This window comes from Poecilia formosa, unplaced genomic scaffold (genome assembly GCF_000485575.1).
Source record: "Poecilia formosa unplaced genomic scaffold, Poecilia_formosa-5.1.2 Scaffold103, whole genome shotgun sequence".
Taxonomy (NCBI): Eukaryota; Metazoa; Chordata; class Actinopteri; order Cyprinodontiformes; family Poeciliidae; genus Poecilia; species Poecilia formosa.
The window spans coordinates 30812-58678 of NW_006800042.1; the positions used below are offsets into that span (position 1 = coordinate 30812).

A 27867-nucleotide genomic window follows, 5' to 3' on the forward strand; every position below is an offset into this window, starting at 1 on the left:
TTTCAGAAGAAAAGTGTTTATTACAAGAACAACTTGAAAGCATTTTAAGAATTAGAAAAAAAAACTTTTTTCAGTATCGCTTTTGTATACTTACATAGTACACAAGATCAAGCAATCTGTATATCTTTCTTCATTTTTTATTTATTTTTTTTGGTAAAATGGCATTACATCACAAACATTCAAATTTCACCGATTTAGATTAAAGACAAGTGAGAGTCTCAGAGTCTCATGACATTTTAAAATGGTGTGCACAAAAAGCAGGCTTTTTAAATTTAAATAAGTTTTATGAATGTCAACAATTTTTCCATGCTTTCTTGATGTCACAGCTTATGTAGCTGGTAGGTTTAGACTACCAGTAAAATTGATATTTAAATGCATCAAAACAAATTTGAAATTCAACAAATTAAAACAAAGGTAACAATAAATTTATACAAGTAAAAACCTATGGCTCCAACAAGACAGACGCAGGCTAAATTATTTAAGGCTATGTGCATCTTCAAAAGTTCAAAACTTAGCCAAATATACATTTTTAAAAGGGTTGTTCCATTTTCATAGGTGGCAATATTTCAACAGATTTCCTCACATTGCTGGATTCTCCAAACCCCGTTCACCTTCAGTCCACTGGACACAGAGGTCATCTGAGCCCAGTCAGAGCTGACGCCATAAATAAATAAATTAGATCAACATCTTTTCCTTCTTTACTCCAACTCTATACATATTACCATACCATATGTACATACAGTACATACATGCACACAATCTCTACACTTTCTTTTTAACCCATTCACTTACAGTGTGCTGCAAAAACATGCATATATTCCACATTATTCACACTAAAACCCTCAATATAAGATGTTTTGAAGTCTCAGCAAAAACTTTTATACTTTCAAATTCATTTTACAAAATTTGCACCTCTCGATTACATAAAACAGTACTGTAGTTGTTTCTGGAGTCTGGTGTCCTGTATTGATGCAACAGCAGCTTGAAAACAAAAGAAAACCTCCATATCCAGTTACACCATCAATTATTCAAGCCCTTTGCAGACACTCAAGTTAGCGCCTTGCTTCATCCATTTGTTTCCATTGGGTCATTCTATTGTTACTGGTTCTAATCAGCGCCAGATCATGGACAATATAAACCTGTGTAGGGGAAAAAAATACAACAAATGTCTTTTTTAGCCACTAGATGTCACCACCAGTTTGTTTAATTGCCACCACAGTCAGGATGGAATATGTTAGGATTTCCCATGGAGTGTAACTTTACATCAAATTTAATGTACAATTAAAGTAGCCAATGTTCTTCAATTAAAAAAAAAACATTCACATTAAATACTTTCAATTTATTTCACAATAAACAGTAAATTATGGTAATGTAGTGTTACCGAATTCAAGCTACAAAAACATTCAAAAATAAATTCATGACAAAACATTTAAGGCAAAGGGAGTTGTCAAGGCATTTTCCAACACCATATATGAATTGCATAGCTAAGGCATGATGCGCCTTATTACAGCAATGTATGTACATCAAAACTGTATATTCCATGCCTTGTATTTACAAAAACACTCACCCACCATGTATTTACACATTCATTCTCGTCAGCGTGCGATTCCTGCTGCTCACACATATTAAACGCTGAACACCAGAGTGCTGTTTGGTCAAAGAAGGAGCTCTCAACTTTTCCATTTCAGTGACAATGACGCACTTAACTCAAATCTCTTTATATTTTTCATAATTCATCCATTTAAAAGTATAAATTAAAAGCATATTCTGCATTAAAATAACCAAATTGGACACAAATTGAGAATTAAATAAATATTATTAACCTTGACTACGATGATTGACTGCTGTACAGACATTAGTTGACAACTTATGCATCACGAGGTCAGCTGAATCTATGTTGTTGAGTATGCACGTTACACAATGAGTAAAATGTATGTATTTATCTACTAAACCTTATATTAACATCAGCAATGTGCAGAATCCTACATCTTTAGTACCAGTATTCTGACTACTAAAGTAAACTGAGAGACGATGACCAACTGCAACAGAAAAAGGTCCATTTGACCACTGGTTTAGTCTTAGTGCAGTTTTATAAAGCTGAAGCTTTAAATACGTGCCACTTAACCATGCCCTGTGGTGCGGCACATGGCAGCACATATGTTCTTTCTATTTCTGGATGTCAACTGTGAGAATGTGTGCAGCTAGGAGAGAGAGAAAAAAAAAAAACACTATGATTGGCAAAAACAGCCCCATGCAAACAATGTCATAATAAAAATAAAGACCATTTCTTTGGTAATAAAGAATTTGGCTTGAGTGCAAAAAAAGCAAAATGGACCCCAACAGGAAAACAATGGAGATACGCCAAGAAACACGTTAGTGACCGAAATCAGATGATTTACAGCTTGACCAGCCAGGGTGAACTCAGAAAGGTTATCGAACTATAGGCACTAAAAGCATTAATAACCCGAGTTAAACCGTAGGGCTAGAGCTAAAGTTACTGACTATAGAGGACTCAAACGTAAAATAATTTACAAAACCATTTCCTACAGAGCCATGTTGGTTGCTAATGCTATTCCCAAAAACTAGACCTTGGCAGTTGCTGACCATATCGCTCATTTTGAAATTTTGAAGTTTGGGTCATTTTGTGCAAAAAGACTAAATTACAGAAACGAGTCTTCCGCATCAGGATGTCTGGCTTGAGGATCTTTTGGCATATTGGCAAAAAGAAAAAACTACTCAGACCTTAAGTCAGTAGATATTAGGAAGGCTAAACATCAAATAGTAAAGCAGCTCATTTTCACACGTTTGAGTTTTTAACCTCTGTCTGCCATGGAAAATGTCGGTTCTAGAAATGATGCCTGCCTTTAGGAAATACTCAAGTTAGTGTTAGCATCTACAGTCTACACTAACAATGTTACTAATGATACTAAAACCTACATTAGCTTGTTAAAATGTGTGTTTTACATTAATAAAACCCTGTTTTACAGCAACTGCTATATTTTTAACATTACTTTTTAGAGCTCTTGAAATACCAACTTCTTATAATAAACAAAAATTAATATTGGCAGGTCAAAGCTTTCTAAAATTCAGAAATCAGACATCAGCCACAATTCTTTTATCGGTGCGTCTTTAAAAAAAAAATCTTAATGAAAAGTTGTTTAACATGCAGTGACAATAGATTAAAGCCCAAAAGTAAGTCTTTTTTTCAATTACACAGTAGTCAAAGAGCCTGCTGCAGCAGTCAGTTTTGTGCTATAGCTTCAGTGTCTAGGCTTCCCTGTGCAGCGTAGGAGCAGTCTTTGTTGCCTACAGCTGGAGAGTGAGACTGAGGATGGATCATGTCTGTGAAGTTCTGGTGCAAGTTCTTGCATGAAGCAGGATGGGCGGTCTTACGTGACAGTGGCGGCGTATTGCAAGGGGACAGAGTTTTGTTAGTGTGAACATTTTTGTGTCTGACAGGTGTGGGGATTCGTGAGGGCGTGTTCTGCAGCCTGTCGTCAGTACGAGGCCTTAACTTTACACCCGGTTTGTGCTCGGAGATCGGGACTTCATTGCTTTGTCCATTTTCCCCATTGGTTATTTTTAAGGATGTTGGAGGAGACCCGGAGCGGGATTCACTCAAGCTAAAGGACATTGAGGAGTTTTCACTTGAGGAATCCTGGAAAGAGCAGTCCTCAGATGGTGCAAGGGGTACAGGTGATAGACGACCCTCTGGAGGCAGGAGGTTATCACTATTGCCACCATTTTCAAGATCATATGGTAGATTAGGCAGGTGATTTTCTAGGGGAATGTCTCCTTCTGTCACTGAGCTCAAGTCAAGTGGACATCTTTGACCTGAGATCCCACCTGTAGGAGAACACCCATGTTCTCCATTCATATTCCTGCTGTCTATAGCAGGTTGGGAGGGGATATGGTTCATTAGCTCATCGGACTTGGTATCTCTAATGCCAGGCAAAGAAGCTGGAGCTTCCCTTTTCTCTTCTAAGCTAGAAATTGCGGGGAGTTTCTTGAGACCCCCTTTCCAGTCCCCCCAGTGTTCACGCTCTGTGTGACCCAAACCATCAAGTTCACCAAGATTTTGTCCATAAAGTATATTTAAAGGGTCCTCTGGTGGGAAGTGTTGGAGGTTAGTCCTCTTGGATTGCTTGAGGTAAGGTAGGCTTCCGATCTTTGCACCCACATTTAGGGAAGAAGTGGAGGAGTTAGAGGAAGAAGAAGCAGAATCAGACAGAGCAGGCTCAGTGAGTGCATGTGCTGCCTGCGGCGTTGCTCTTCCTACAGCCTTACCAGTAAAATTCCCCTTGACCTGCTGAGAATTGGCCAGAAACTCAGCCTCGAAGCTGCGATAGAGGTCCTGTTCTTTCTGAGGGTCAAATGGCGGCAGCGTTTGGTATCCTAACCCAGGCCCGTCCTCTCCAGCCTCCTGGTTCTCCATGTGAGAAATGTTCTTAGGCTGGCCTCGCACAGCTGATCGAGGAGCCTGTGAGAGTCGAGGGGAGCGGGTAGCACAGTTGTTAGAGTTACGAGGAGATGAGTGTGGTGGACGTCGCCCTCCGGAGGTGACAGGGGGTAGTAGCTTGCCTTTACCTGTGGATGGTGAGTGGGGCACTTGGGGTCTGGGAGTAGTGACAGTCTTCTTGACAGGGCTGCTGTTGATGCTTTGGACTCCTTTGACTGGCGAGTTGTTGCATGAGAATGGCTGCTTCTTACTGAAAGCAGCAACCCCCCTGGGAGAGGACGGGGCTACCTGTTTAGGCAGATCTGCTTGTCTTTCTGGAGGTGGGCGCTGGGAAGTCCGAGGAGAGGAACAGTGTGCAGGGCTGCCATCACTTGACAAGGTGCTGCTTGTTAACTTACTCTGGCTGTGAGAACGAGGAACATGGAGCCTCCTCGGACCATCATTTCCAACAGAGCGCCCTCTGTCCATCCGAGACGTCCGTGTACCATCAGAAGATCCTGTTGGTGGGTTGGGTTTTAGTGCAGGCGGAAGCGAGGAACGCTCCCGCGACTGGCTGCGTGCACGCGGTGTTGAGGAACGTGTGGATGGGGTTTGACTGCCTGCTCCTGCTCTCTCAATCATGTGCTTTCCTTCCTTGCGGTTGACAAGCAGTACCACTTGTTCACCAGAGCGCCGTGAAGGGCCACCGAGTGACTGCCGCCCGCCTCCCCCTCCTCCTTTAGAGGAGGCTGTAGAGGAGTCACTATCTCCGGAGAGACGTCTTGTCAATGTTTCTTTATTCCTGCATGCATAGCAGACAGTGATTAAAAATAAAGTAACACCTAAAGTCCATTACATTTCTATCTTAACATTCAGTCATTTGCTTACACAGTGCCTCACATGCAACTTCTCATTGTGATGCCCTACAACCAATAATCTCTTTGTAGGGTTATTGGACAATGTATTTTACTGATAGTAAAATAGATTGTAAAGTGCCATAACTGAACACATACTGATCAAATATGTTCAAATCTTGAGATTGAAGTGCCAAACTTTTGAGATTTGCATGTGTAAAAGTAATCATGTTTCAAATTCTTTTCACTTGAAATTCATTGTAAAGTTTGTGTTGCTCAGTCATAAAAATCTAAAGTTCTTACAGTGAAATTTGTGGTCGTCTCATGACAAATTTTCTAAAGAGTTCAAGGGTTGTGAAGACTTTTGTAAGGCACTGTATTTCAATATTCGTGAAAAAAACATGAAACTTCTGCCACCAATATGTCTTATTTTCCCCCTTCACTTTATGATGTGGCGTGCATCAAGCTGCACTGCACACAGTTTATCTGACGGCAGGCTCATGTGTGTCTTGCAACACAGAGCAGTGGCAGCGAGGGGGGATTACAAGGAAGATGAGAGCCTCTGGGGGCAGGATTAGGAGTCTCACAGATTTTCGAGCCTAACGCATACCACTGGCCTTTCTACAAACAGAAGCCACTTTGTTGTCACATACCTAGAGGACCGTCGGGTTTATCAGCTTACTACTCACATTCTTTGGAGGAGAAACTAAGATAGACACACACAGACCTGATTGAACAGAGGTGGTGTTATTTAAATTGATTGAAAAGTGCAACTGTGCAGTTGCACTGTACCGTCCAATGCTGACTAAACTCAACTCAAAGTGGCTCCCTGATACCTAGGGAGCCAGTTTATAAAAATCAGACACTGTTTTCATGTGCAGGGCTTGAAACAGAGAGCAGTGATCAAACAATAGAGTTTTCCCTATCGATCTAAGTGTTTGTCACCTTTTATGATGACATTCCCAGTGAAAAAGAGACTGTATAGTTTTATACATTCAATAATTGAAAAAAAAGATGTGAGTAGAATTATCAACAAGTAGTATCAAAACAAAGTGCATGCTAGCACTGGCATTGATTTGATCAAACTACCATGCTGATACTCTGCGTTGGCGAATAACATTCTTAAACAGAGGTGACTATGAGACATCATAATCATAATTGTTTGCAAAAGTATTTGAAAATGCAGCAAAGTGCAATCCATCCTCCTCTGTCCTCACATATTTTCCAAGGAGAGACTTCTGTAAAGTCAATGACTCAGATTTTCTTAGATGGAAAACTTTTTTTTAACACTTTGCATTGACAACTGAATTTCACAGCTTTTTTTTTTTTTATTACCAAAATCAAATTTGACTGCATTTGAATTTGAATCTGTCAAATATTGTCAAAAGAGGATCTCCCTCATCTATGGAGAGTTAATTGAATCCCTTGCTGCAGTGACTGAAGCCTACACTTTCTAAAAGAAGACAGATGAGCCACACACAGGCTTGGAGCGATGGTCATCTACTAACTATCCAAATCTATGACACGGTTAAATTTGGTTTACTGGGAAAGACCAATCCAATTTTCTTTATCTTATTGTCTTTACAATCTATTCAACTATGTATAATAATCTGAAGTTTATGATCAGTATTTTTGCTAAGAGGGAAGTACAGCACATCAGAGAACGTGGTTTCTGTCTACCATGAAAAAAAAAAAAGAAAAATTCACCATCCCATCATGTTGTCCCTATGATAATTATATGAATGAAAGTGGAGGGGAGGGAAAAAAGTGAAGTTAATTTTACAAAATGTTGTCTACCTTCTATCCACAAGAGGGAGCTGCAGGGTGATGCAGGGGCGGATTTATCAACGCAATGTCACCTGAGATTAGATAAATCTGCTCTGGTCTAATCTGTGGTTTCCTGGCATGTTTATTCACTGTGTGTAAGCCTCGCTCTCTGCGCGCCTGTGTGCCCATCTGTGTACAGCACAGAGTGGGCAGCAGAAGCTGAGCATGCTCAGTGAGGACACCTGTAAGACCCCGTATCGGACTTATCTGCACACCTGCACAGCGGTGAAGACGCTCACCTGAGAGGATTAAAGTGGCGCGGCTCCGAGCGATCTCTTTGCGGCTTAGGGAGCAGAGTTCGAGCTCCGGCGGCGTCCACCTCCGTACGGACAGAGGGGTTCTGGGATCGACCAGGTCGTGTGGAGGAAGAGGAGGAGGAAGAGGATACGCTTGGAGCAGAGAGAGGCTCCAAGGAGCGCCTGTCATTGGGTTTGTAAGTCGAAATGCCCTCGTTCCTCCAGTGTGGACCTGGGCTGGTGGAGCGGGAGGAGTGGGCACTGGAGGACTTGCTCTGGGCTCCCTGGCTTTGACCACTTGCTTTAGCCTGGTGGTAGCGGTGAGCTGAGTGGGAAGACACATTAAACGTTTAGCCAACAGTGACCAACAGCTTGTACGATTAAGTCTGTGGTCGGGAAATGTACCACATCACATCGAGACCCGAGAAAAAGCTGATGAAATGAAGTTGCTGTTTGACACAGCTGCTGATAAACTAGTCAGTAAAAGCAGTTTGACAAGTCCAACAAGATAGCAGGACAAACGATCTTTCCTTTGCTTCTTGTGGTTAAAGGCATAGCAGTCGGTGTCAGCTACAGAGATACTGATCCTTTGACTCTTTAGCAGCGTTTTGGCTTAAGATGGTAGGCCTCACTCAGCAGTGTTGTGTACATACTTTGCAATTGACTGCCTCAAGTAACATTTTATAATTATGACAAGTAAGAAGTTTAAAAGAACAAACTGTAATACTGCATGGTTAAAATGTTATAACCACAAAATAATGTATATAAACTGTTGGAAACAAATGACCCTGCATTTTTTTATGCTTTTTCTGCATTCTCAGTTTCACTTATAGGTTTTTCTAAAATTACTTGGATCTTATAAATGCAGGTCCTTTTCACAGGCAAGTGACGTATTTCACTGTATTCCAGTGCAAATTCTCTCAGAGTGGCAAACCCATACCTGTTATTTTTCTTTTCGGACTTGTTTACCGGTGTCCTAATTAGTTGATGAGTTGTTTTATTATGTGCATCCTGCAGCGTTACAAAACATTTCCAGCCCTTCTGGAGCTTTTGGAGTGCTGGCCACATTTTAAAAGATCGGAGCTCTTTGACGATTATTCTTTGCTGATTCAAATAGCTGAACTAGTTTCTTTGTAAGATGTCAAGATCTGCTGTAGTCAGCTGTAAAACAACAAAAAAACCATACATTTGATTTAGGTGTGATGCATGAGAGAAACATTCAAAACATGCAGGAAACTGGCCTTTTAGGAGTGACTTTGGGTATTGTTTCGCTGTATCAACAACAGTGCTGGGTTACTGCTTACGCTCTCTTCTCTTCAGCTCAATCCTCAGCTTTTCTACTGATTTTATATCTGAGGACTGAGATGGCTATGAAGAAAGATTGAAGATTGAGTTTGAGTCTACTGATTTTGATGAATTTTAAAAGATATACGTTTTGCAGAGTCCAACAAATTTGGTTTAAAATTTGGTCACCAGAACAAACTAAAATGTTTCAACCAACAATAACCAACTTCTATATACATACATTTTGCGTACATCAAATAAAAATACACAACTTTTTTTTTTCTCAGTCTGAAGTGAAAACAGACCAAACTTGTCTTGCTTTAGGTAAGATAGAAATACCAAAATTATCTCTATTTGCTAAATTCTCCAGTGATGCATTTAGCTCTCGTTATTCCTCTCTCTGTAACTACTGGATCATTTAGCTGATAGGAATAACTCTGGTAACTCTAACTAACCTAAAACAAGAGAAGTTTAACTTCAGGCAGTGTAACAAAATGTGTATGAGTCTATTTATTTAGTGTATGTAAACCTCTGGTTGCTACAGAGGCTTGGTGACTGCAGGACGCCGCAGCTATCAGAGGTTCTCTGAAAACTACAGTTTTTATCTCTCGTACCATCCTTTTCACTTCGCGTGGTGGCAAGATAAATATGGCCCAATCGAATGGACCAGAGGCAGAGAGAAACAGGCCATATTTATCCCCCAGGGTCACAAAACGTTCAGGATTACAAATCAGACGTGTGTAGGGACTCGAGCAACTTTAAAAAAACAAATAAATAAATAAAGTTTCAATATAAAAAAAGGATGTAGTTACATTTATTTCAAAGGGAGTGTAAGAAATAAAAACAATTTTGGCATCAATAAATTTGTCAGTATTTATTGTAATGGACTCCCCTTCCCCCCTTTACTAAATACATTTATTCAAAATAAAGTCAGAAGTTTCAGTTTCTGTAATAAAACACTCTGTTATTTACAGGCTTTTCCAACATGTTTTATTCAAGTTTTTCTCTGTGTATTCTCGAACATCTAAAGTATTTCACAGTTTTACCATTTGTCAGAGTAGTTTTGTTGTGCAACTAGTAAACTAGAAACTTAGAAAAACCTTTATTATTTTACTTCTAAGACTTCTAAAGGCTGCTTTAAAACCTTGTGTGCTTTGTGGTGAAAAACGCTGGTGAATGATAGGGTTGGCATGACTCACGTTGCACATGTGCATTAAAGGTTAGTGTGGGCAGTAGAGTGACTGCACATTTTAAATGGCAGTTTTGTAGCATTTCCCAAAACCTACATGTTGTTTTTTTTTTTTGTTGTTTTTTTTTAATCGGGATGTAATTGCAGACGAGGTTCACTGTGATGCAGACCGGTTAAACGAACTCAGGTGTCTGAGTCAGAAAAGCTGAAACAGTGGGATTAATGCGATGAAAAAAGTTTGTCCGGCATCTCTGGCATTTTACAGTTAGGCCTACAACCTCACAAGTTTTACTAATGATGCCACACATAAACAATAAAATTGTTTTGTAAGGGCCAAAAGGAGAGCAGGAAGTGACCTCACCGAACGCAGCGCAGCGACACGGATCGTGCTTGTCCAAATAGTGCTCCAACGTGTCCCAACCCCCTCCGACACGAACCATCACATGAGTCCGGAGGACCTTAGGGACGGGAAGAGAAAACAAGGCTTCAATAGATGAAGGGAATGGAAAAGACATGCACATTCAAACTCAAATAAACCTGATTGAACACAAAAACTCCATTGATATGGAAATTTTACAAGCCGGGGCTGCTTGTTGAAGGCAGGGAGGCGGAATCTCAGCGTTACATAAAGTCTGGATTCCCCCCTTCCTCTCACTTCCCCTCCACTCCTTCCTGCATAGTAAAAAAAAAAAAAAAAAAAAGGCATATTCTCCATTTGGGATTTCTACAGGATGATTTTGCACTGTATTAAGTTTCTTCTGCTGTCTGCTTGTCTCCCCAACAGAGATTTTGTTTTTCAGGAGCAATTAGAAAAAGGGGGAATCGGGATAAGCTCAGAGAGGAGGGTTTGGGGTGTGTGTCACTTTCCCCTCCCTTACGCGCTTTTTAGCACACACCCACAACATCAGGCCGAGAAGCCTCTCTCCCTCCAGGCAGAGGCCGCCTTCGTTGAAGCTGCGCACTTCCCTTGATGTGACAGCTCTGTGGATGCAGCCCGCCGCTCCCCCGGGTTGTGTAACACAGTCTGTCTGCCACATGTTTCAAAGGTTGCCCCCTCCACTGAATGCGAGGGCATCCAAGGCAATCCATACTGTCAAATCTGAGTGAGCTGGCACAGAGTTTATTTAATTTGCATTCACCCATGTGGCTCTGCATCTTATCAGCATGACTGTGGTCAAAAAGAGAAGGCCGACAACGGATGAACTCTACAGTCTGACTTCTGTGACTTTGTTTGCTCTGCCTCGGTGCCCTTCTACATGAAATCCATCAAAACAGCTCATCTGCTTATCTCTATCAAAGCAGTGGCTATAAACTGCTTGCTCACCACTGCTTTGACCTCCTGCCAGTAACAGGTTTACTGTCTGTGTGATGCTGTGTGACCACCACCACGAGCCAGCAGCGCAAAGCCAGTTACACGTGGTCCGAAACACGCCATCATGTTTTAAGCGTCTCTGCCGTCGGACATCAGCTAAAGAAGATTTGCGTTCTTTCTCACTCATGCATATTTGTTTTATGTTTGAATATAACTTGTTTGTTGTCATTTTATCACAGTGAGTGGCTGTGATAACGGTACCAGCAGCTGGGAATGCAAGCTACGGCTTCAGTGAAGAAGAGCAAATATGAAAAGCCTTTAACATTGTTGTCATTTTGCAGGAGACTAAGTCACTGTGCTGTGGATGAATTAATCATTAACAGAGAAGTAGTAGTAAATGATAAAATAATAAAAGAGGCCAGACCTTCCAAAAGTATTTATACACCTTTAACCTTTCCAGAATTGACATCACCAACAAAAATTGAATGTGTTTCATTGGGAATTTAAGTGGCAATCCAACCTAAAGAAGCATAATTGAGAAGTTGGAGGAAAATCTTTTATCTTTTATTGGTTTTTACGATTTTATTATTATTATTAACCCTAAGGAAAATTCAGACCAGCTAATTGCTCTAACAAGTCACTTAATTCGTAAACAGAGTCAGAAAAAAAAACCTGTCAGGCATCAGAGTTTGGTTAGAGAACCGTAGTGAATTCCCTTGTCCTGATGGGAAAATAACAGTAAGGATCAACCTAAACATACGTCAGGAGCAACAGAGTTAAAAAAAAAAACAAAACAAAAGATGAACGTACAGGCCCCTGTGTTTCCATTCAACATAATACCTGTGACAAGACTTAAAAGTTAAAGTTTAGAGACACTCTTCATCCAATCTGACTGATTTTGGGCTTTTTTATTTTATTTTATTTTTTTTTACAAAGATGATGATGATAATGCAAGATATGCAGAAACAAAATACTTAACACTTTGGAGTGTGGGTTTGTAATATAAGAAAATGTGAATAAGTTTAAACTGTATTAATTCCTTCATTCATCATCACTGCGCTTCACTTGTCTCCTCAGGTAACGACTTTCTCCCTCTGATCATTATACATCCATGATGCATCAGCATCACTGAGGAGTTCCCCCCCCCCGGCTGACTGCTTGTGAAGGAACCATGTTCCACTTCAAAACTGCGTCTCAGCTGCCTGTTTTACAGACAGATGAGCGGGGTGAGGGGTTTCACGGGCTTTTTTAAGACCACAGAGACACAATCCCTGTTTCTATGGGAACAGCGAACAGAGAGGCTTCTTGTCTGCTTTGCTGAGGCGTGTTCAGCCACTGTCCCGATATTAAACTCGTGGTTCATTTCAGCTGTTGTTCTCAATGTCTGGAGCCTCTCCTCCCACTGAAAAGTAACCCACACCCTAAGGACAAAAACATCCCATTACCCACCACCCCTCCGCTCACAGGGTGATGTTTGCTTTCATGACTTCATCCCGCTTCAGTGTGAGATCCTTGTCACAGCTTTAGTAGCTGAATAGGAGTCTGTAGGCTGCTTTTAAATCACAGGAGAGGAATAAAGGAAGTGTGTTGGGTGCACTTGGAGCTGCTTAGGCGAGTGCATATTCACTGTCATCCCCAGCGATGAATCAGCAGAAGGAGGAAACAGCATGAAGAGAGCCAGTCTGACAAGTCAGAGGCTCCGAGACATGAAAACAATCACAAACCCCAACACCGTCTCAAGTATGACTCTTGAACTGAAAGGACTTCTTAAAGAGACAAACACTAAAAAGAGCAGTTCACAGGGCAACTTATGAGTGATAAGATGTCAGGAAATACAGGGAGGAATTGGATTTTCCTCTTATTTTATGGTAAAATCACACTGTTCAGCTGGTTTGTTCTTAAACACTCACAAATGATTGCCTTACTTTGGTGGAAAAAAAAAAAACGCTTAAAAATGAACCTATGCTGCATCAAATTCTGGATCTTTATTCAAACATACATGATGTCGGCATGAAAGAAAAAGGATGGAAAATCCTCTCTTTATGACATTTTTTTTTTTAAATCATCTTAGTCAAAATGAAAGTCACTCATCAAGGGTTTTTACTCTCTGCAACTCCTAAGGTAAACTGCTGTCTAAAAGGAGACTAAATGTTTGAAAGGGAAAGAGACAAGCAGCATAGAGGACAGGGAATTTTCAAACCAGTTTAATTCTGATGAAATGAGCTTTACCAGCAACATTTCAAGACATGAATAGAAACAACCTTTACTGAAACACACTAATTGTTGTACAAAAGTAGTAAAAGCGTTATGTGGAAAAGTTTCTTTTTTATGTGAGTTATATAAATATCGACTTTCACCTGTAGATGTTCTTTGAAACCTGTGTGTATTTTCTGTGATTCGGGATTTATTTTAAAGGTTTTATGCAAAACATCTTGGACTGATATAGGCAAAACAAATCCATCACATGGACATAATTACACACTGAAACAAAAAACTACAAATTTGCCTCATTTTGCCAACATTTTAAATGATCTCAGCATTTATGTATGTTATCAGCAGAAGAAGAAAGTCCAAATTAGATCTAATAATACTGGTACAGATTACTGCATCTTTATAAATTCAAAGGGTAAAACTGAATCTACTGTTTATGCTCTAACTACTTTCATACAGATGTTTGTGTTAAGAGTTGCATACTGTAATTCAAAATAGACTATAGTAGGTAAAATACATTACAACCCATTGGATATTATATCGAAGGCAAAGACCAAATGGTGCCACCAGAAATGACAAATAATGCTAGACCTTGCAGCCAAAGAGTCTGATGGTGTAATTTAACTACATGGAAACTGGAAAACCATCCAAAGAGTCCATTAATCTGGCTCCGGTGCAGCTGAGGCAGGAGAGACCAAATCGATCTCTTCTGAACTGGCCTTCCTGTAATATGCCCAGAGGAACGGTGAGGGTACGTATCAACTCCCAAACTGGGAGAAACATGACAACAGTCCGGCAGCTTCAGCCAAGATAAGGAGAGCGCAGGAAATTACCTAACGCTCTATTTGCGTCTGCATAGAAAAGGTTGCTTCCTGGGTGTGGGCCAGAGAAACGCAGCTTGTAAAAACTCTCACAAGACAAAGAAATCACAGAGCCGTTACATGAAAGCACTTTAAAGTGGTCTGGATTAACCAAGCAGCTGAGTTTTACACAGTATCTGTTGCTTCATAACCCTTGGAACAACACACGATGCCATATGGCACCATACGGTTCCACGCAATTACTGAACCTCTTCGGTGCCAAATATAGCAGCAGAATGTTTGTAGCTTTCAGCATTTACAATCGGTGCTTCGGTTTTACCGTTTCATTTAGTTTCTGTCAGTTACTCAATCTCACCATGACAAAGTATTAGGGACAGATAATTGGAGGAAAACAATGAGAAGGAAATATTTTTTTATTGTTTATTTGTTTTGTGATTAAATTTGAAATGTAGTAAAAAAAATTAAAATAAATGAGAGAGAAAGAAAGAGAGAGAGAGAAAAAGGCAAAGCAATGAGATGAAAATGTGTAACAACAACGAAGCCAAAAGGATGAGAAGAAAGCCAGAGCGGACAAGTGAGAAAAATATCAAGAATAAAGTTGAAACAACACTGGAGCAAAGACCTGCAACAATCACGGCATGTATAAATGAGCTATCGCTTTAGAACAGGATTTATTAACAAAATATGTTCTCTTAAACACGGTGGATGCAAACTCTTGGTCAGGATGGATGCTGACTCGACGCTGACCCAACCTGCTTGGAGAGAACGTAGCAGTTTCATGATTTTGCCATTTCTTTAAGATTTTATTTCCACTTTATTGTCAATATTTTCACTTAAACCACAAAACGTTTGTCTCATATTTCATCTTTACTCTTGAAATCAAATTTCAATGTCATTCTCAAGATTTCACCTTTATTTTTGCAAAAGAAGAGCGGTCCTACAGTATATGACGTACTTCTGATATCTGTCAGTATGTTAAGTGCGGCGACAGAAACTCATCCAAGAACTAATAAAACTGCCATGTCCTGATGGGGACATTTTAAAGATTATTCCTTCCACCACACCTCAATGTACCTCTAAGCTTTATAAGAAACACATTCCCTTTCTGGCTATTCTGCAGGACTGAACAAAGTCACTTGAGGTTAACCAAGTTTTCTCTGGAGATCATAACTCTCAGATAGGCTCAGTTATGGTTGCAAATAATTATTTTATTTCGACATTAAAGTGCGTGTACAGACAAAGCTCCAATAGAGACACCCACAAAAGTTATCTTGCACAATATTCGGTACAGTCATTATGATGAAATTCTTCATTGGGCCAAAAGAGAATACAAAGAAAGCAGTCATGAAGTTATTAATCTGTTACTGAAATCCTGTCAAACTCCACTCATTTTCTATACAGAAAAGACTAATACATTTTGAATAATAGAGTTAAAGTGATTGAATTTATCTGCGATTTTACCACTGATGATGATAAATATTTATGTATATGTATTATGTATATGTAAAGTGCTAGGCATGGATGGAGAGGCTGTACTTTGTCTACTTTGATCTAAATTAAAATCCAAGTATGTCTTTCTTTCACTTAATTTTTGGTTTTTATTTTTTATTTTTTTACTGTAGCTCTTTTATAGGAATAGGATGTTAGGAAGGTACAATAAAGGACGACTTGAACCCCAGTCTTCAGTTTGACGAAGCCCACTTGTTCGTAGTTCAATTAACAAAACTCTTTTGAAATCTGAACATTATTTTTCTATTTCTACAACATGTGTGAGTTTGGTATTAAATTCGAAAAGCCTCGTTCATGAGTACGCAATCAGGAAAAATCTGCAAAAAATGTATACTTCACTGGATGCCATTTATCACTTTAACCCGTCTGTCATCAAAAGGCAGGAATACACTTTATTGTTTTAGTTTGCTCATCCGTCCTAGTGCAATCGTAGAAATTCAATCAAGTTTTAAAGTAAACATTTAACTGTTGAGTCATATCAAGAGAAGAGCTCATCTACTAACTATTTAGCAAAGCTTGTGAAACTCAAGCTAATAAAGTATGAATTCAAAGTTACATATGTGCTGCACATTCAAGCGCAAAAGTAAAACACAACGCCGTTTGATAAACAACAACTCCAATAGATCAGACCTACCCTGATGAAGATCAGCGCACTGGAGTCTCCTACTTTGTACTTCCCTTCCGACACTTTAATCATAGGAAACTGAGCTGGACAGGAACACTGGCCAAGGATTTCACGTACCTGATGAGAACAAAAAAGAAAAAAGGGGGGGAAAAAAACACACACACATTATTTTAACAATGACGACGACCTACAAAGGTGACACATATATGAGGGGGAAGCCTGACAGAGATGCCTTCCTGTTCTTTGAGGAGGTCATGTTTTAGTCATAATTATGTGTAACTGGGGATTAAAGCACTTGCTAGACAAGAGTGCGGCAGCATAACAATGACTCTCCCTCACAGTGTGAGAGATGAACAGTCTCTTGGCTGCCAGGGAGTTGGAGGATGTTGGAGAGTCATCTTCCTGCCAAATCTCCTCTCCAAGCACCTCCTCGGTGATAAAACGCCGTGCCTGGCCGTCTTATCATAATAAAAGCTTCTCTCACCTAATCCTGTTACACAATTACGGTTTTTGAGCTCACCACAAAACATCTCGAAAACACATTTCAGCGCTTAATAATGAACTCTCTCTCTCTCTCTCTCTCTCTCTCTCTCTCTCTCTCTCTCTCTGAGCAGCTAATGACACATTCTCTGCTTTTGGCATCATGAACCTAAAGGGTTAAAAAAAGAAAAAAAAAAACAAAACCCCAGAGCACTGAGTGGTGGTGGAGATGATGATGATGATGATGTAAGCAGGCCGGTTGTTGCCAGCTGGGATCTGAATCAGGAGTGAGAGCCGGCGCCCTTGCTGTGGTCGAAGGGGGTGCTTATTAGGCAACCAGGAGTCCAGACACAACTGCAGGGCGGAGTGAGATCAGCCCTCTGCTGCACATGCCGGAGCTCTGTCTGGATTGGACGGCCCGCATGTTTGCCTTGGCGTCTCTCTTTCAGACGAAGGCGTGTGCACACTTGTTGACGAGGAGGTAGAGAAAGTGGAGCACCAAAAGGGCGGAAAGCACAGGAGGACGGGATCGGTAGATGCCTCTTAACTTAGTGTGCAAGGACAACAGGGCTGAGGTGCACTGAAATAATCAAATGACACGCTAGAAGAAGATTGCGGGTTGCGAGCTTTTAAAGCCGAGATGTTTACAGCACCTTTCATGAAGTACATCAGGCTTTAGGGATATACTTTGCTTCTGGCAAGTGGCACCTTGTTATTTTCTTTAAATGGCATCCTTCTTTTATCCAATGCTAATTAAAGAGGGGCGACTCTGAGCACTAAGACTCTGCGTCTCACCTGCAGCTACGTTCTCCGTTTCACCTGCTGCACCGAAGCCTCAGCCTACTGTTGCACTCTTTCATCCACTCTGCACATTTTTTTTTAAGTCTCTTTGCTGGTCGATTAGGTTAATATGAGGATGAAGTTCATGCATCATATTTTAGCGTCAGAAAAAAATAAAAACATTGAAAGTATGAAGCACAAATTGATGGAAATCGGTTTCTCCTTTGCTTTTCAAAGCGCGTTAATATTCTTTAAAGGTAATTTTCTGAAACAAAAAAAAAAAAACATGAAGGTAAACAAGTCAGGATGACAAATTTCTCCTACAAGCCTTAAAAAACGGTTTAGCTCCGTGTTTACATATTTAGTAAATACTACATCTAAAAAAATGATTAAAATATATACTGATGTTAGTCAAGGCATTTATGGCGCATTTATCCCTGAAAAAATCCTCGCTACAGAGCTGGAAGCGTCTCTTTAGATCCACATAAAATGTGAGGAAAAACTAACAGCAGACAGATTGACAGAGTGGTGAAACAGACCTTTAGAATGATGTTTTGTTACTGTAATGTTGAAAACCTACAAGCGTGAGCTGATTATATACAGAAGTGTGTGACTTGGTGACAGGAACATGCTGATGCACGTATGTGAACATCAGAATAATGACGGTCAGAACAGGAGCAAAAATGTAATCTTTGTGAATACTGGCATCATTTCGGTGTTACGGGTGACTGTTCACCACAGCGATGAGTTGCAGGAAGGTTTGGTTCACCAAGAGCGCCTTCAAATGTTTTTTAGGATCCCAAGCTAACTGTTCTTAGACATTTCTCATGACTTTTTCCTCACTGGAAACATCGGAATATAAATCTTCAAGTTTTGAACCCAAATTCAAACTGCAGACATTCCTATCACTACTTTTTTCCTGGATGTACTTGTACTCTGGGATGGTGGCACAAACATGTAATGTCATCACTTTCAGCTGTTTTCTCAGCTGCCTTGTGCTTGTTTTTTTGTTTTTTTTCCCCTTTCACGCCATTTTACATATTTCCTCGTTTCTGTCATGGAAATGAATGTAACAATCAAACAACAGAACAGAAAACGTAGAGCTGTTAAAATTATTATATAGTATATACCATTTATTATTTTTGTTGTTGTTTTGCTTGGGCACTTTACTCTTTCTTTGCTACCCCTTCAACAATTCAGCTTCATAAAATGACCAGCCCATTTTGGAAAAACTGCGACCGGTGAGTTAATGGAAAGATTGCTATAACAACCGACACAAACACACACACAGACCCGCTGTTCCTTTTTTTCACTGTGCAGCTAGTACTCACCTCAACTGAGGTCATGGGTTTTTTTTTTTCAAGGGAGGAGCACCACGACTCACACATGAAGAACAGAGCAGGAAAATGAACAGTAACGTCTCTGAATGATAATCAATAAACACTCTTGACAGTTTAAGTGTTTATATTGTAGAAGTGTGTGCAGCTTCCCATGTCTTCATCGTGTCAACAAGACTAGAAATACTGAAACTAAAGCATAAATTCACACACACACACACACACACACACACACACACACACACAGACGGCAGAAGGAGATGGAAGGGGAGGAGTGAGAAAAGGTCAGGCAGGAAACATGCGGAAGTGAGCAGGAACGCTGAGAAAAACTACGGGAGGAATTGCAGACCCAGATGACCCAGATGAGAAACAATTTCAGCGAGAGTTGCAGATGTTTGAGAGAAAAGCAAAGAGTGACTGAGCATTAGATCGCACGCCCCCACTACCCTTTTCTTAGAACCTCCTGTTTCTATCTTAAGATAAGCAACACGGACGTGTTTTCCCTAAGAACAGAAAGAGAAACGAGTGATGTTCTCTTTAAGCCGAGCCTCTGCATTTGTCCTCGGATTGTTTCAGGTATAATTAACATTCCTTTAAAAATGCCTCTGCTCAGATCGCGTCATATCTGCCCAGAGTGAGTCAACAATCTCCTAATTTTTTTTTCCTTCCTGACCTGCAAACTTCTAAGGGCCCCTTCATGATAGAGATAGGCAGGCAGAACCCTTGGGAAGAGCACAGGAAACAGGACAGGAGGAGATAAAAAGCTGTTTAGGTTTTACTATCCATTTTCTTTATTGATTCAAGTATAGATTATACATTTAACACTACCAGATGGCCTTAAAATAACATTGTGGCCAAGCAAAGCGGTATTGTACAAAGTGTGTCTGCACTTAGAGGGCTTTCCAAATGTAGTCCTGACCCTTGAACTTCTGAACCTTTTGTCACATTACAAACCCAAGATCCAGCGTGTTTTACTGGGATCTAATGTGATAGTCCATCCGAAGCTTCTCGCAGATGATGGGAGGATGGGCTAATGAGAGGGAAATCCTTGACTAAGTAAAAACATTCGGAAATTTACTAGTGATCCTGATCTGTCATGCACTACTTTGTGTTTCGGTCTATGTCATCAAATCCCAATAAAATAAATGTTTGTGGTTGTAATACACCAGAACGTTACGAAAAATTAACGGCGTATTAATATGTTTGTAAAGCACTGTTTTACTGATACAGAGTTCTTGCCTGGAAGTCCCTCACACTCTGGGAAGCTCATTTTCAGTTTTGTCCCTCGTGACTCATCTCAGGACCAGGCGGTTTGCTGGAGCGCATTCATCAACATTAGGTGTGCTGGTCCACTCATTTTATTGGCTCGTTTTATGGGGTTTCTGCAGAGCTCAAAGTGCTGCTACACTCCAAACGATAAAGAACAAACATTACAACCCGCTTCAAGTTTCCCTCTTTTTGTAGGACGATGTATTAAAAACCAGAGAACAGAGAATTTAAAGAGGTTTTTTTTAAATAAATGTAGAACAAGACTCTTCTTTCAGTTTATCTCTCCACAGCCTGAAGCCTGTATATTTTCCAGAAGTAGAAAATATACAGCTCCTCTTTCATCGGGTTGAAAGAGGAGAGATTCAACCCGATGAGGGCACTTGCCTGGCAGAATAAAAGTATTTTAAAGTTTTTGAACCACCATTGTACATATCTAACTTTACTTCCCCTCACAAACACACACAATAAACCAGAATTGCTCCAATCCTGTAGCTCATAAATGCAACACGGTCTGCGCACAAATTAACTTTGTAACCAGCATGGGGTGCAGGGAGGTGCAAAATTACAGCATGAATGACAATAATGTTTTCTCTAATTATATTAAAGCTGTAGCCTGAGGGATGGAGCTGAAGCACAGAGTTGGTGCGGTGTGTGTGCAACAGGCCCGACCAGCAGAGGAGTGACAGAAAAACAGATGGATGGACGCCTCTGGGTCACGTAGATCAGTTAAAACACTGACATGGGGAGGAGGAATAGATTGTACACATTGATAATGAGTTTAGAGGCCACGGCTATTTGTGCCTTTCTGTGCGATAATGATTCGTTTTGCCATTGAAGCGTAACGGAGGTGGCCTAAACGGGAGAAGATCTAAGCCACTGGGTTTATCCGTGGATGCTTCACCATTCGTATTACACTGCATTAGTCCATCACTTCAAAGCCCAATTAATACATTGAGGTTTTGTGGTTGAAAAAGCTCAAGAGTTATGAATACTTTTTTAAGGCTCTGCAAATATATCCATACTCTCACTGACTAAGCAAAAAAAAAATTGAAGCAGCTCTCATCAAGGTTCCAGACAGCAGCTGCTTAGCTAAGCAAGTCACAACAGGAGCAAAGATTGGCCCAACAAAAGTCGATGATAACCATCACCTCAAGGGGTTACATGTAAACACACTATCCTAAGGTCTCTTTTCTTATCCAATCAGAAACTTCAGTATAAAATCTTATGTCTGTTTCTTATCTTTTTTGTTAACAACCATCATGTTATTGAGACCTGAGAGGTGCCTTTTAGATAAACAATTACTTTATCTGAAAGAAGGCTTTCACGCGGCTTCATGATTTGTGTAGGTACTCCAGATAGCATGGCTAAAATGTAATCGTACCTGCTCCACCGCATGAGAGGGACGATGCGGCAAGGGAAGTTATTCCCTGTAAATCGATACTTGTCTTCTGACAACATGACAAATGGCCCATCGGGTGCAGAAGAGATAACAGAAACTGAAAGGCATCGAGTGCTATAAGTGCATACCTCTGCTGCAATCAAACAACAACGCAATCAATCAGACCGGGAAGTTAAATATCAGTCCAGAGTCTAACCCGTTTGCCAATATGTTTCGAAAGAGGCTCAGCAGCATTCTGCACTCATATTCATGGGAAACGTTAGGGGAATTCATGCTCAGCGTCCGTCTGAGATCAGGCTGTTGCGGAAAACACCTACTGAATGATAGCTCATAATTGCTGAAAGAAGCCTGACCAGACAGACACTTGATTGAATGGCAATCATGCAAATGATCAGCTGATCAAACGCTCCAGTAAAGGCATAAAGTGGGTATTATGCAAAGTGAGGAGTCAGCCGTTTCCATCCACGGCCTGCTTCCCTGAACACAGAGAGGAGGCAAAGGAGCGACGGCTGCAGCACAGGAAAACCTTTAAAACACTAAAGACAATGAGTGCATGTGACACTGAAGGCTGCCACGCTCCCTCGACAAAGCATCTGAGCGTGGTCCAACGTAAAGCGGGATGACCTACTTTCCCCCTCGCTCTCTCCACTGTAGCCCTGCCTCCCAAAGTAGCATCCACTGCAGTCAGGTTTAACAGAGTGTACAGTGAAGCCACTCTCTAGGCGCACTGTCTGTTGTCTGCACCCCCTTTTTTTGTTGTTTTTTTTATTCCATGAATGCCCGGCTTGAGCCCGAAGCTTAATACAAGTAGGGTCCGATAAGACAGATTCGTTCTCTTCTCTGAATCACGAGGCGTCCCCGCTGAGAGATGGAGATGTCTGCTTTTGATTGCCTCCCCGCCAACTGCAGCTGCCTATTCCTTTCCTACCTTCAAGGACACCAACAAAACACACGGTCACACTCTGCGTTCTGGTGTCTCCGGGGTAGAGACGGGGTGGGGGAAGGGAGCGACGGCTCACGTATGAACTAAAGAAGGGCTGAACGTGAAGCCTGAGGTGGGAAAAGATATGAGCCAGTTTGCACGAGTGAGCAGGCAGAAGGAATGACGCTGACTGAAGAAATTCAATCAAAAACATTGCATCCTTATGCTCTATAAACTGACTTTAGGTCAGAGGAAGACGTAGAGGTGGTGAATGTTGACATGAGGGTGTGTAACAAGAAAAGTCAACAGCTAATCCCCACTGTGTCCAGCAAGTAGTGGATGTGACACATCATCAGCTTACCGACTCATCTGACGGTTGTGTAGGTATTTTCAGAGTTAATCACATATATTGCATTATTTTATAAAACAAAAAACCACTCTGTAATTACTAAGACACTAAGAGGAAGCTGAATTTTAAGCTGAATTTTATCAATAAACATTCTCAGTCTTCTTGAATAATCATATAGATTTGAATTATTTCCAAATCTTAAACAACAGGAATACTCTGACTATCAAACCACAAGTTAATTTATAAGAGTACAGTCAGACACACCAGCGTTTGAAATGATGCAGCATGTAGAAGAGTCTGAATAGCTAAAGAGCATCCACCCATCTTCTGCTTGGGTGGGTGTTGAATTTCTTTAATGGTCAACTACACCCCGGACAGATCATTGGGCAGCAACCATGCACACAAACCTGAGGAGAATTAGTTACAAAAGTAACTAATTAACTGATCTGTATTTGTAATCACACATCTATCTGAACTGTGGGGAAAATACTGCAGGACCAGGGAAGAATCCACGCTGGTACGCCAAGCGCCTGCACACTGCGAGCAGAAAGGGCATGGCCAGGATTTGAACCCAGGACCTTCTTGCTGCTGGGAGTCAGTGCAGCTGAAGTGGTCTTGGGGTGAAAGGCTTCACACATGTTAACAGCACAGCTCACATTTTCTGCTTGAAATTTAAACTGGATTCATGTGATTATTCATGATGTCCTGCATGTGATGTAAACAATGATTTAGCTGTTATGTCCTCTCTAAGATATGAAAACCAGACTGAGGGTTTGGAGCATAGCCATCTGCAGAATCATCTTTGATACATCAATCTAAAGTGAAAAGCATGTAATAAAGTAGGACTGTGCATGACTGGCAGAGCAGTTGTGTATTTTTTTTTAACATTTGGTTTACATAATGAGACCATTACAGTGGATAGGCAAAATAGTAAAATTAAATTGCAGGCAAAAGTGTGACAAATAGCAGCTGTAAAGATTAAATAAATATCTCAACTAAATACATAAAAATACCCTTGATAATACTCAGCTACTTAAATCCATCAGCCTCCTATCTAACAACAGTTCATTGTTTTTTTTTTTTTGTTTGTTTTAAATGGCTTACTTTAGTCACTTCTCTCTGTTTTGTGCAGCTAAAATGCAGTTTTCAAAGAGGAAGAGGACTGAATTCTCAGACAGATGATAACCGAGAGGGATGCTTTCAATATCAGTCAGAAGCTCTGCAGTATGAGTGTCTCTCTTTCTCCGACACATGACACTGTGACCGCTCAGGGGCAGAGGGATGGTGACTGAAAAGGAAAAGACGGGCATATGCATCAGCGGCGCTCCTTCTAAACGTTCTGTCCCAAAATGCGTTGGCTTGTATAATCCTCAGTCATATGAGCGAGAGTGTGTGGACTCAGATGCTAGACAAGTACAGAGCACATCCTCCTCCTATTTCTGTCTGCAGAGGTCACAAAAAAAAAAAGTGCTCCACTCTGCTGTCTGAAAAGCATGAGTGTGCCCGGCGTCCGCCGTCTCCTCTCCTGCCGCCCCGTTGGCTCTCAGATCATCGTTGTCAAAGACGGGCATTGTTCCTCTCATCAGCATGAAAATATTAACTCCACCACCATTCTTGCAGCCAAGCCAAAGCATGTGTTCTGCCTCATTGGCTTTGCTCTGGTCTGCTGAGGTCCAGCAACTTCTAATAAAGATCAACCAGTTCAATACGGATTAGAAGACAAAAAAGGCTGGAGTAAAACAACATTTGGTGGCTGCTGCAGAGTGCTAATTATCGCATCAGTTGTCATGTTAACTATTCTTGGTAGCCAAGCTGACTGAGAAGAGACTTTTTTTTAGAAGTCATTCGTGAGGAAGAGTAATTATCTGTGGGTGATGGGCTTTCTGACCGCTTAGTTGAAAAAGATTTTAAAAAATATCTGCACAGTCACTCATACTACAGGAAACCTACAAACTTGAAGAGACACTTTCAGAAAGACACTTGCACACATTTCGTATGCAATTACTCTGGGAGAAATCAGGATTCCCAACAGCTGCTAAAATACGGGAACAAAATACGCTGGATTATATTTACTTTGAGCCAAGGCTAAAGGGAGAGTTGTTGTGGGAAAGCATGTTCTTATGTCCTGGGGGAAAGATTAAATGTGTTTTGGCCCTTAAACATGTGAGCAGAGAAATCATCACAGGTCATAAAGCAGCTATGACACTGTTTAGTTTGCCTGGGGGCAAACATACAGGTGCATCTCATTAAATTAGAATATCAGTGAGAAGTCAGTTTATTTTAGCTATTTCATTTCTGGAGGACAATAGATTTCAGCTTCATTACATAGAATGATGAATTTACAGTGTTTACTTTGGTTTATTTTGATTCTTATGATTTTGTTTTGATAATAAAAGCACATTTAGCTTCTCAGAAAAATAAAAACCTAATATATAAACATTTTTCAATACAAACATGTACATGTACTGAGTTTACACTACATACACTCAGTGCCTGGTTGGGCTTCCTTTTGCATGAATTACTGCATTAATGAGGCGTGGCATGGAGCTCAGCCTGCGGTTCTGCTGAGGTGCTCAGGAAGCCCAGGTTGCTTTCATAGCAGCCTCCAGCTTGTCTCAATTGTCGGCTCAGGTGTTTCTTATTCTCCTGCTGACAACAATCCAAATATTACCTGTGTGGTTCAGATCAGGAAAGCATGAAGTTCCTTAAAATGTCTTGGTAAACGGCTGGGAACACATCAGACTTGATAAAGCCTCATTGGACCTGTTCAGCAGATTCCCCAAACCATGACCCACCGTGGAAACTGCACACTACACGCTTACCTGTTATTTGTGCGGCTTATTCTACCACACATTTTTCCCTCCACTAAATTTCCCAATATGCTTGGATATGCAACGACTGAGTAACAGAGCAGGCACATCTTATTCAGTCCTCAACTCGGTTGTCCCCAGTTCAGTTCCTGGCCCTGGGTCATTTTCTGCAAGTCTTCTCCTTCTCTCTCTGCCCTCTTTCCTGTCCATCTACTGTTGAATCAATGCCACATTTGCCTCAAAATCCTCTAAAAATAAATAAATAATTAAAAAAGCTTGGATACAGCAGCCAGCTTCTTTATCAATGACCTTCTGTGGTTGTCCTCTATGTGGAAGGCGTCAGTGGCTGTGTTCTGGAAAACTGTCGAGTCAGCAATCTTCCTTTGCTTGTGTAGGTCATAACATACATTTTTTTTGGTTTTGTTTTAGAAATTGTTAGTTTTATTGGTCTTGTGCATTGTAATGATTTTCTGACAAACTGAATTGTGGCTGAAAGCCATAAATCATCAAGAATATGATATAACAGTGTAATTAATCTCCAGGTTTAAGTTTTCAATGATGCTCCAACTTACTTGAATCCACCTTTAGTGAGTATAGCAACAGAAAACAACAATGTTGAGAAACTTCATGTTTTCATCAACAACTCACCAGTTCATCCAGGTTTCGCATGTCGCATAAAACTCTCTTCTGCGGCCAGACGTACGGCTCCGGCTCCGGTTCCTCCTCATCCTCCACACTGTGACAGCTCTCCTTCCGACTGTAACACCTGCTCGGTGAGCTCATCTCTTCGGCCTGCTCGGCTCCCTCGGCCCGCAGGCTCTCCTGATCCCGGATCTCCTCTTCGATCTCCTCCTCCAGCTGGATCAGCATGGGCGCAAGCATGCCAAACTTGGACCCCCGCCGCGCCACCTCCAGGAGACACAGGATGAAATTCTTCTCGTTGCATCTCTCCACCAGGTCGTTGGTCTCAAACATGAGGACGTCCTTGATCCAGAGCTCCTGCCTGCACCAGGTGATGAAGTTGGAGACATTATCCCTCGCCAGGAACGAGCCGGGGATCACGTTTCGTGACTGGAAGACCACATCCTTCGACGGCAACTTCATGGACTTCGCAGCCTCCTGGTTCTCCGACTGGAATTCCTGCGCTGCGCGGTTCACGGTGTTGGCGTGCCGACACAGGGCGCAGCCCGTCTCCAGCGCATCCATGAACGTGTCCGCAGTGACGTCCAGGTCGTAGAGGGTCTTCAGCCATTCAGCCAGGTCCTCCTTCATGGCATACAGGTATTCTTCACTGGATTTAAAGGGCCGGATGCTCTTGGAGGCGGCGGACTGAATGTTGCTCTGATCAGCCATATTGTCGAAATATGTATCAATAAAGTCTTACTTGATCATCCCCGACTGTCTCATTGCAGAACTGCACTCCGAAGCCTCAGCCACAAAACAAAGCGCAATGACCGTTTTGACGCACCCATGCCGATTTGCATGTGCGGTTCTGAACTGAAGCTAATTGAAGCCAGGCTTTGTGTTGTCAGGAGCATATCGGGATGCGGGGCTGCCGTGGCGCATGGATGCGTATTCCGGATGTCTGCGAAACCCGCTTCCTCTACGGAGCGCATCGCAGGGTTCCGAGGAGTGGGAGCGGAAAAAAAAAAAAAAGGTTCAGTCCGCCGACGCCCGCCGACGCTCACCCCGATCCCCGGTTAATCCACCCGACGGCCGGCGGTTCCTGTCGGCCACACACTTCCACGTGTCGCCATGTCTGTCGGAGGCCCACCAGCTCCTCGTCGGGAGAAATCACGACCACTGAGCAGCTCACAGTCCACAGCTCATTTCCCTGCAAATAGGCTCAGCCCATGTCGCACCGCCTCTTGCGCTGAATATGTTGACCTGCTGCGGCTTAAACCAGCGGAGCGACTCGGAGGCACATCCCATTATGAGGGATAAACGCTGGAAGAGGAAAACTTAACCCTATGTTCACCAAGTAAGCGCTGAACAAAAAGTGGCTGGATTGGGTCAGGAAACCAGCAGCTGACCAAAAACAGGACAGAAATAATTTGACTCATTTACAGTCATGTTCAAGACTGATGATTACAGGCCAGACAGTATGACTCAGGTTAATGAAAATAGCGAAACTATCACCGTGAATTCCCTTATTTCATAATGCAAATGTGATTCCTGCGTTCATATTTTATAATTGTTAAATTATAAAATAAAC

The 27867-nt window shown here is 41.4% G+C and overlaps 1 protein-coding gene across 1 annotated transcript; it reads right to left on the bottom strand.

Moving 5' to 3' along the window:
- gas2l1 (growth arrest-specific 2 like 1) lies at positions 1-27813 on the bottom strand. Its single transcript, XM_007559111.2, has 5 exons — positions 26301-27813; positions 16316-16423; positions 10190-10286; positions 7359-7680; positions 1-5240 (listed from the first exon to the last, which is right to left on the bottom strand). Exons 1-5 carry the CDS (start codon positions 27003-27005, stop codon positions 3242-3244), a joined length of 3231 nt encoding a protein of 1076 aa, XP_007559173.1. The 5' UTR covers positions 27006-27813; the 3' UTR covers positions 1-3241.
- Between the last annotated feature and the right edge of the window lie 54 nt (positions 27814-27867).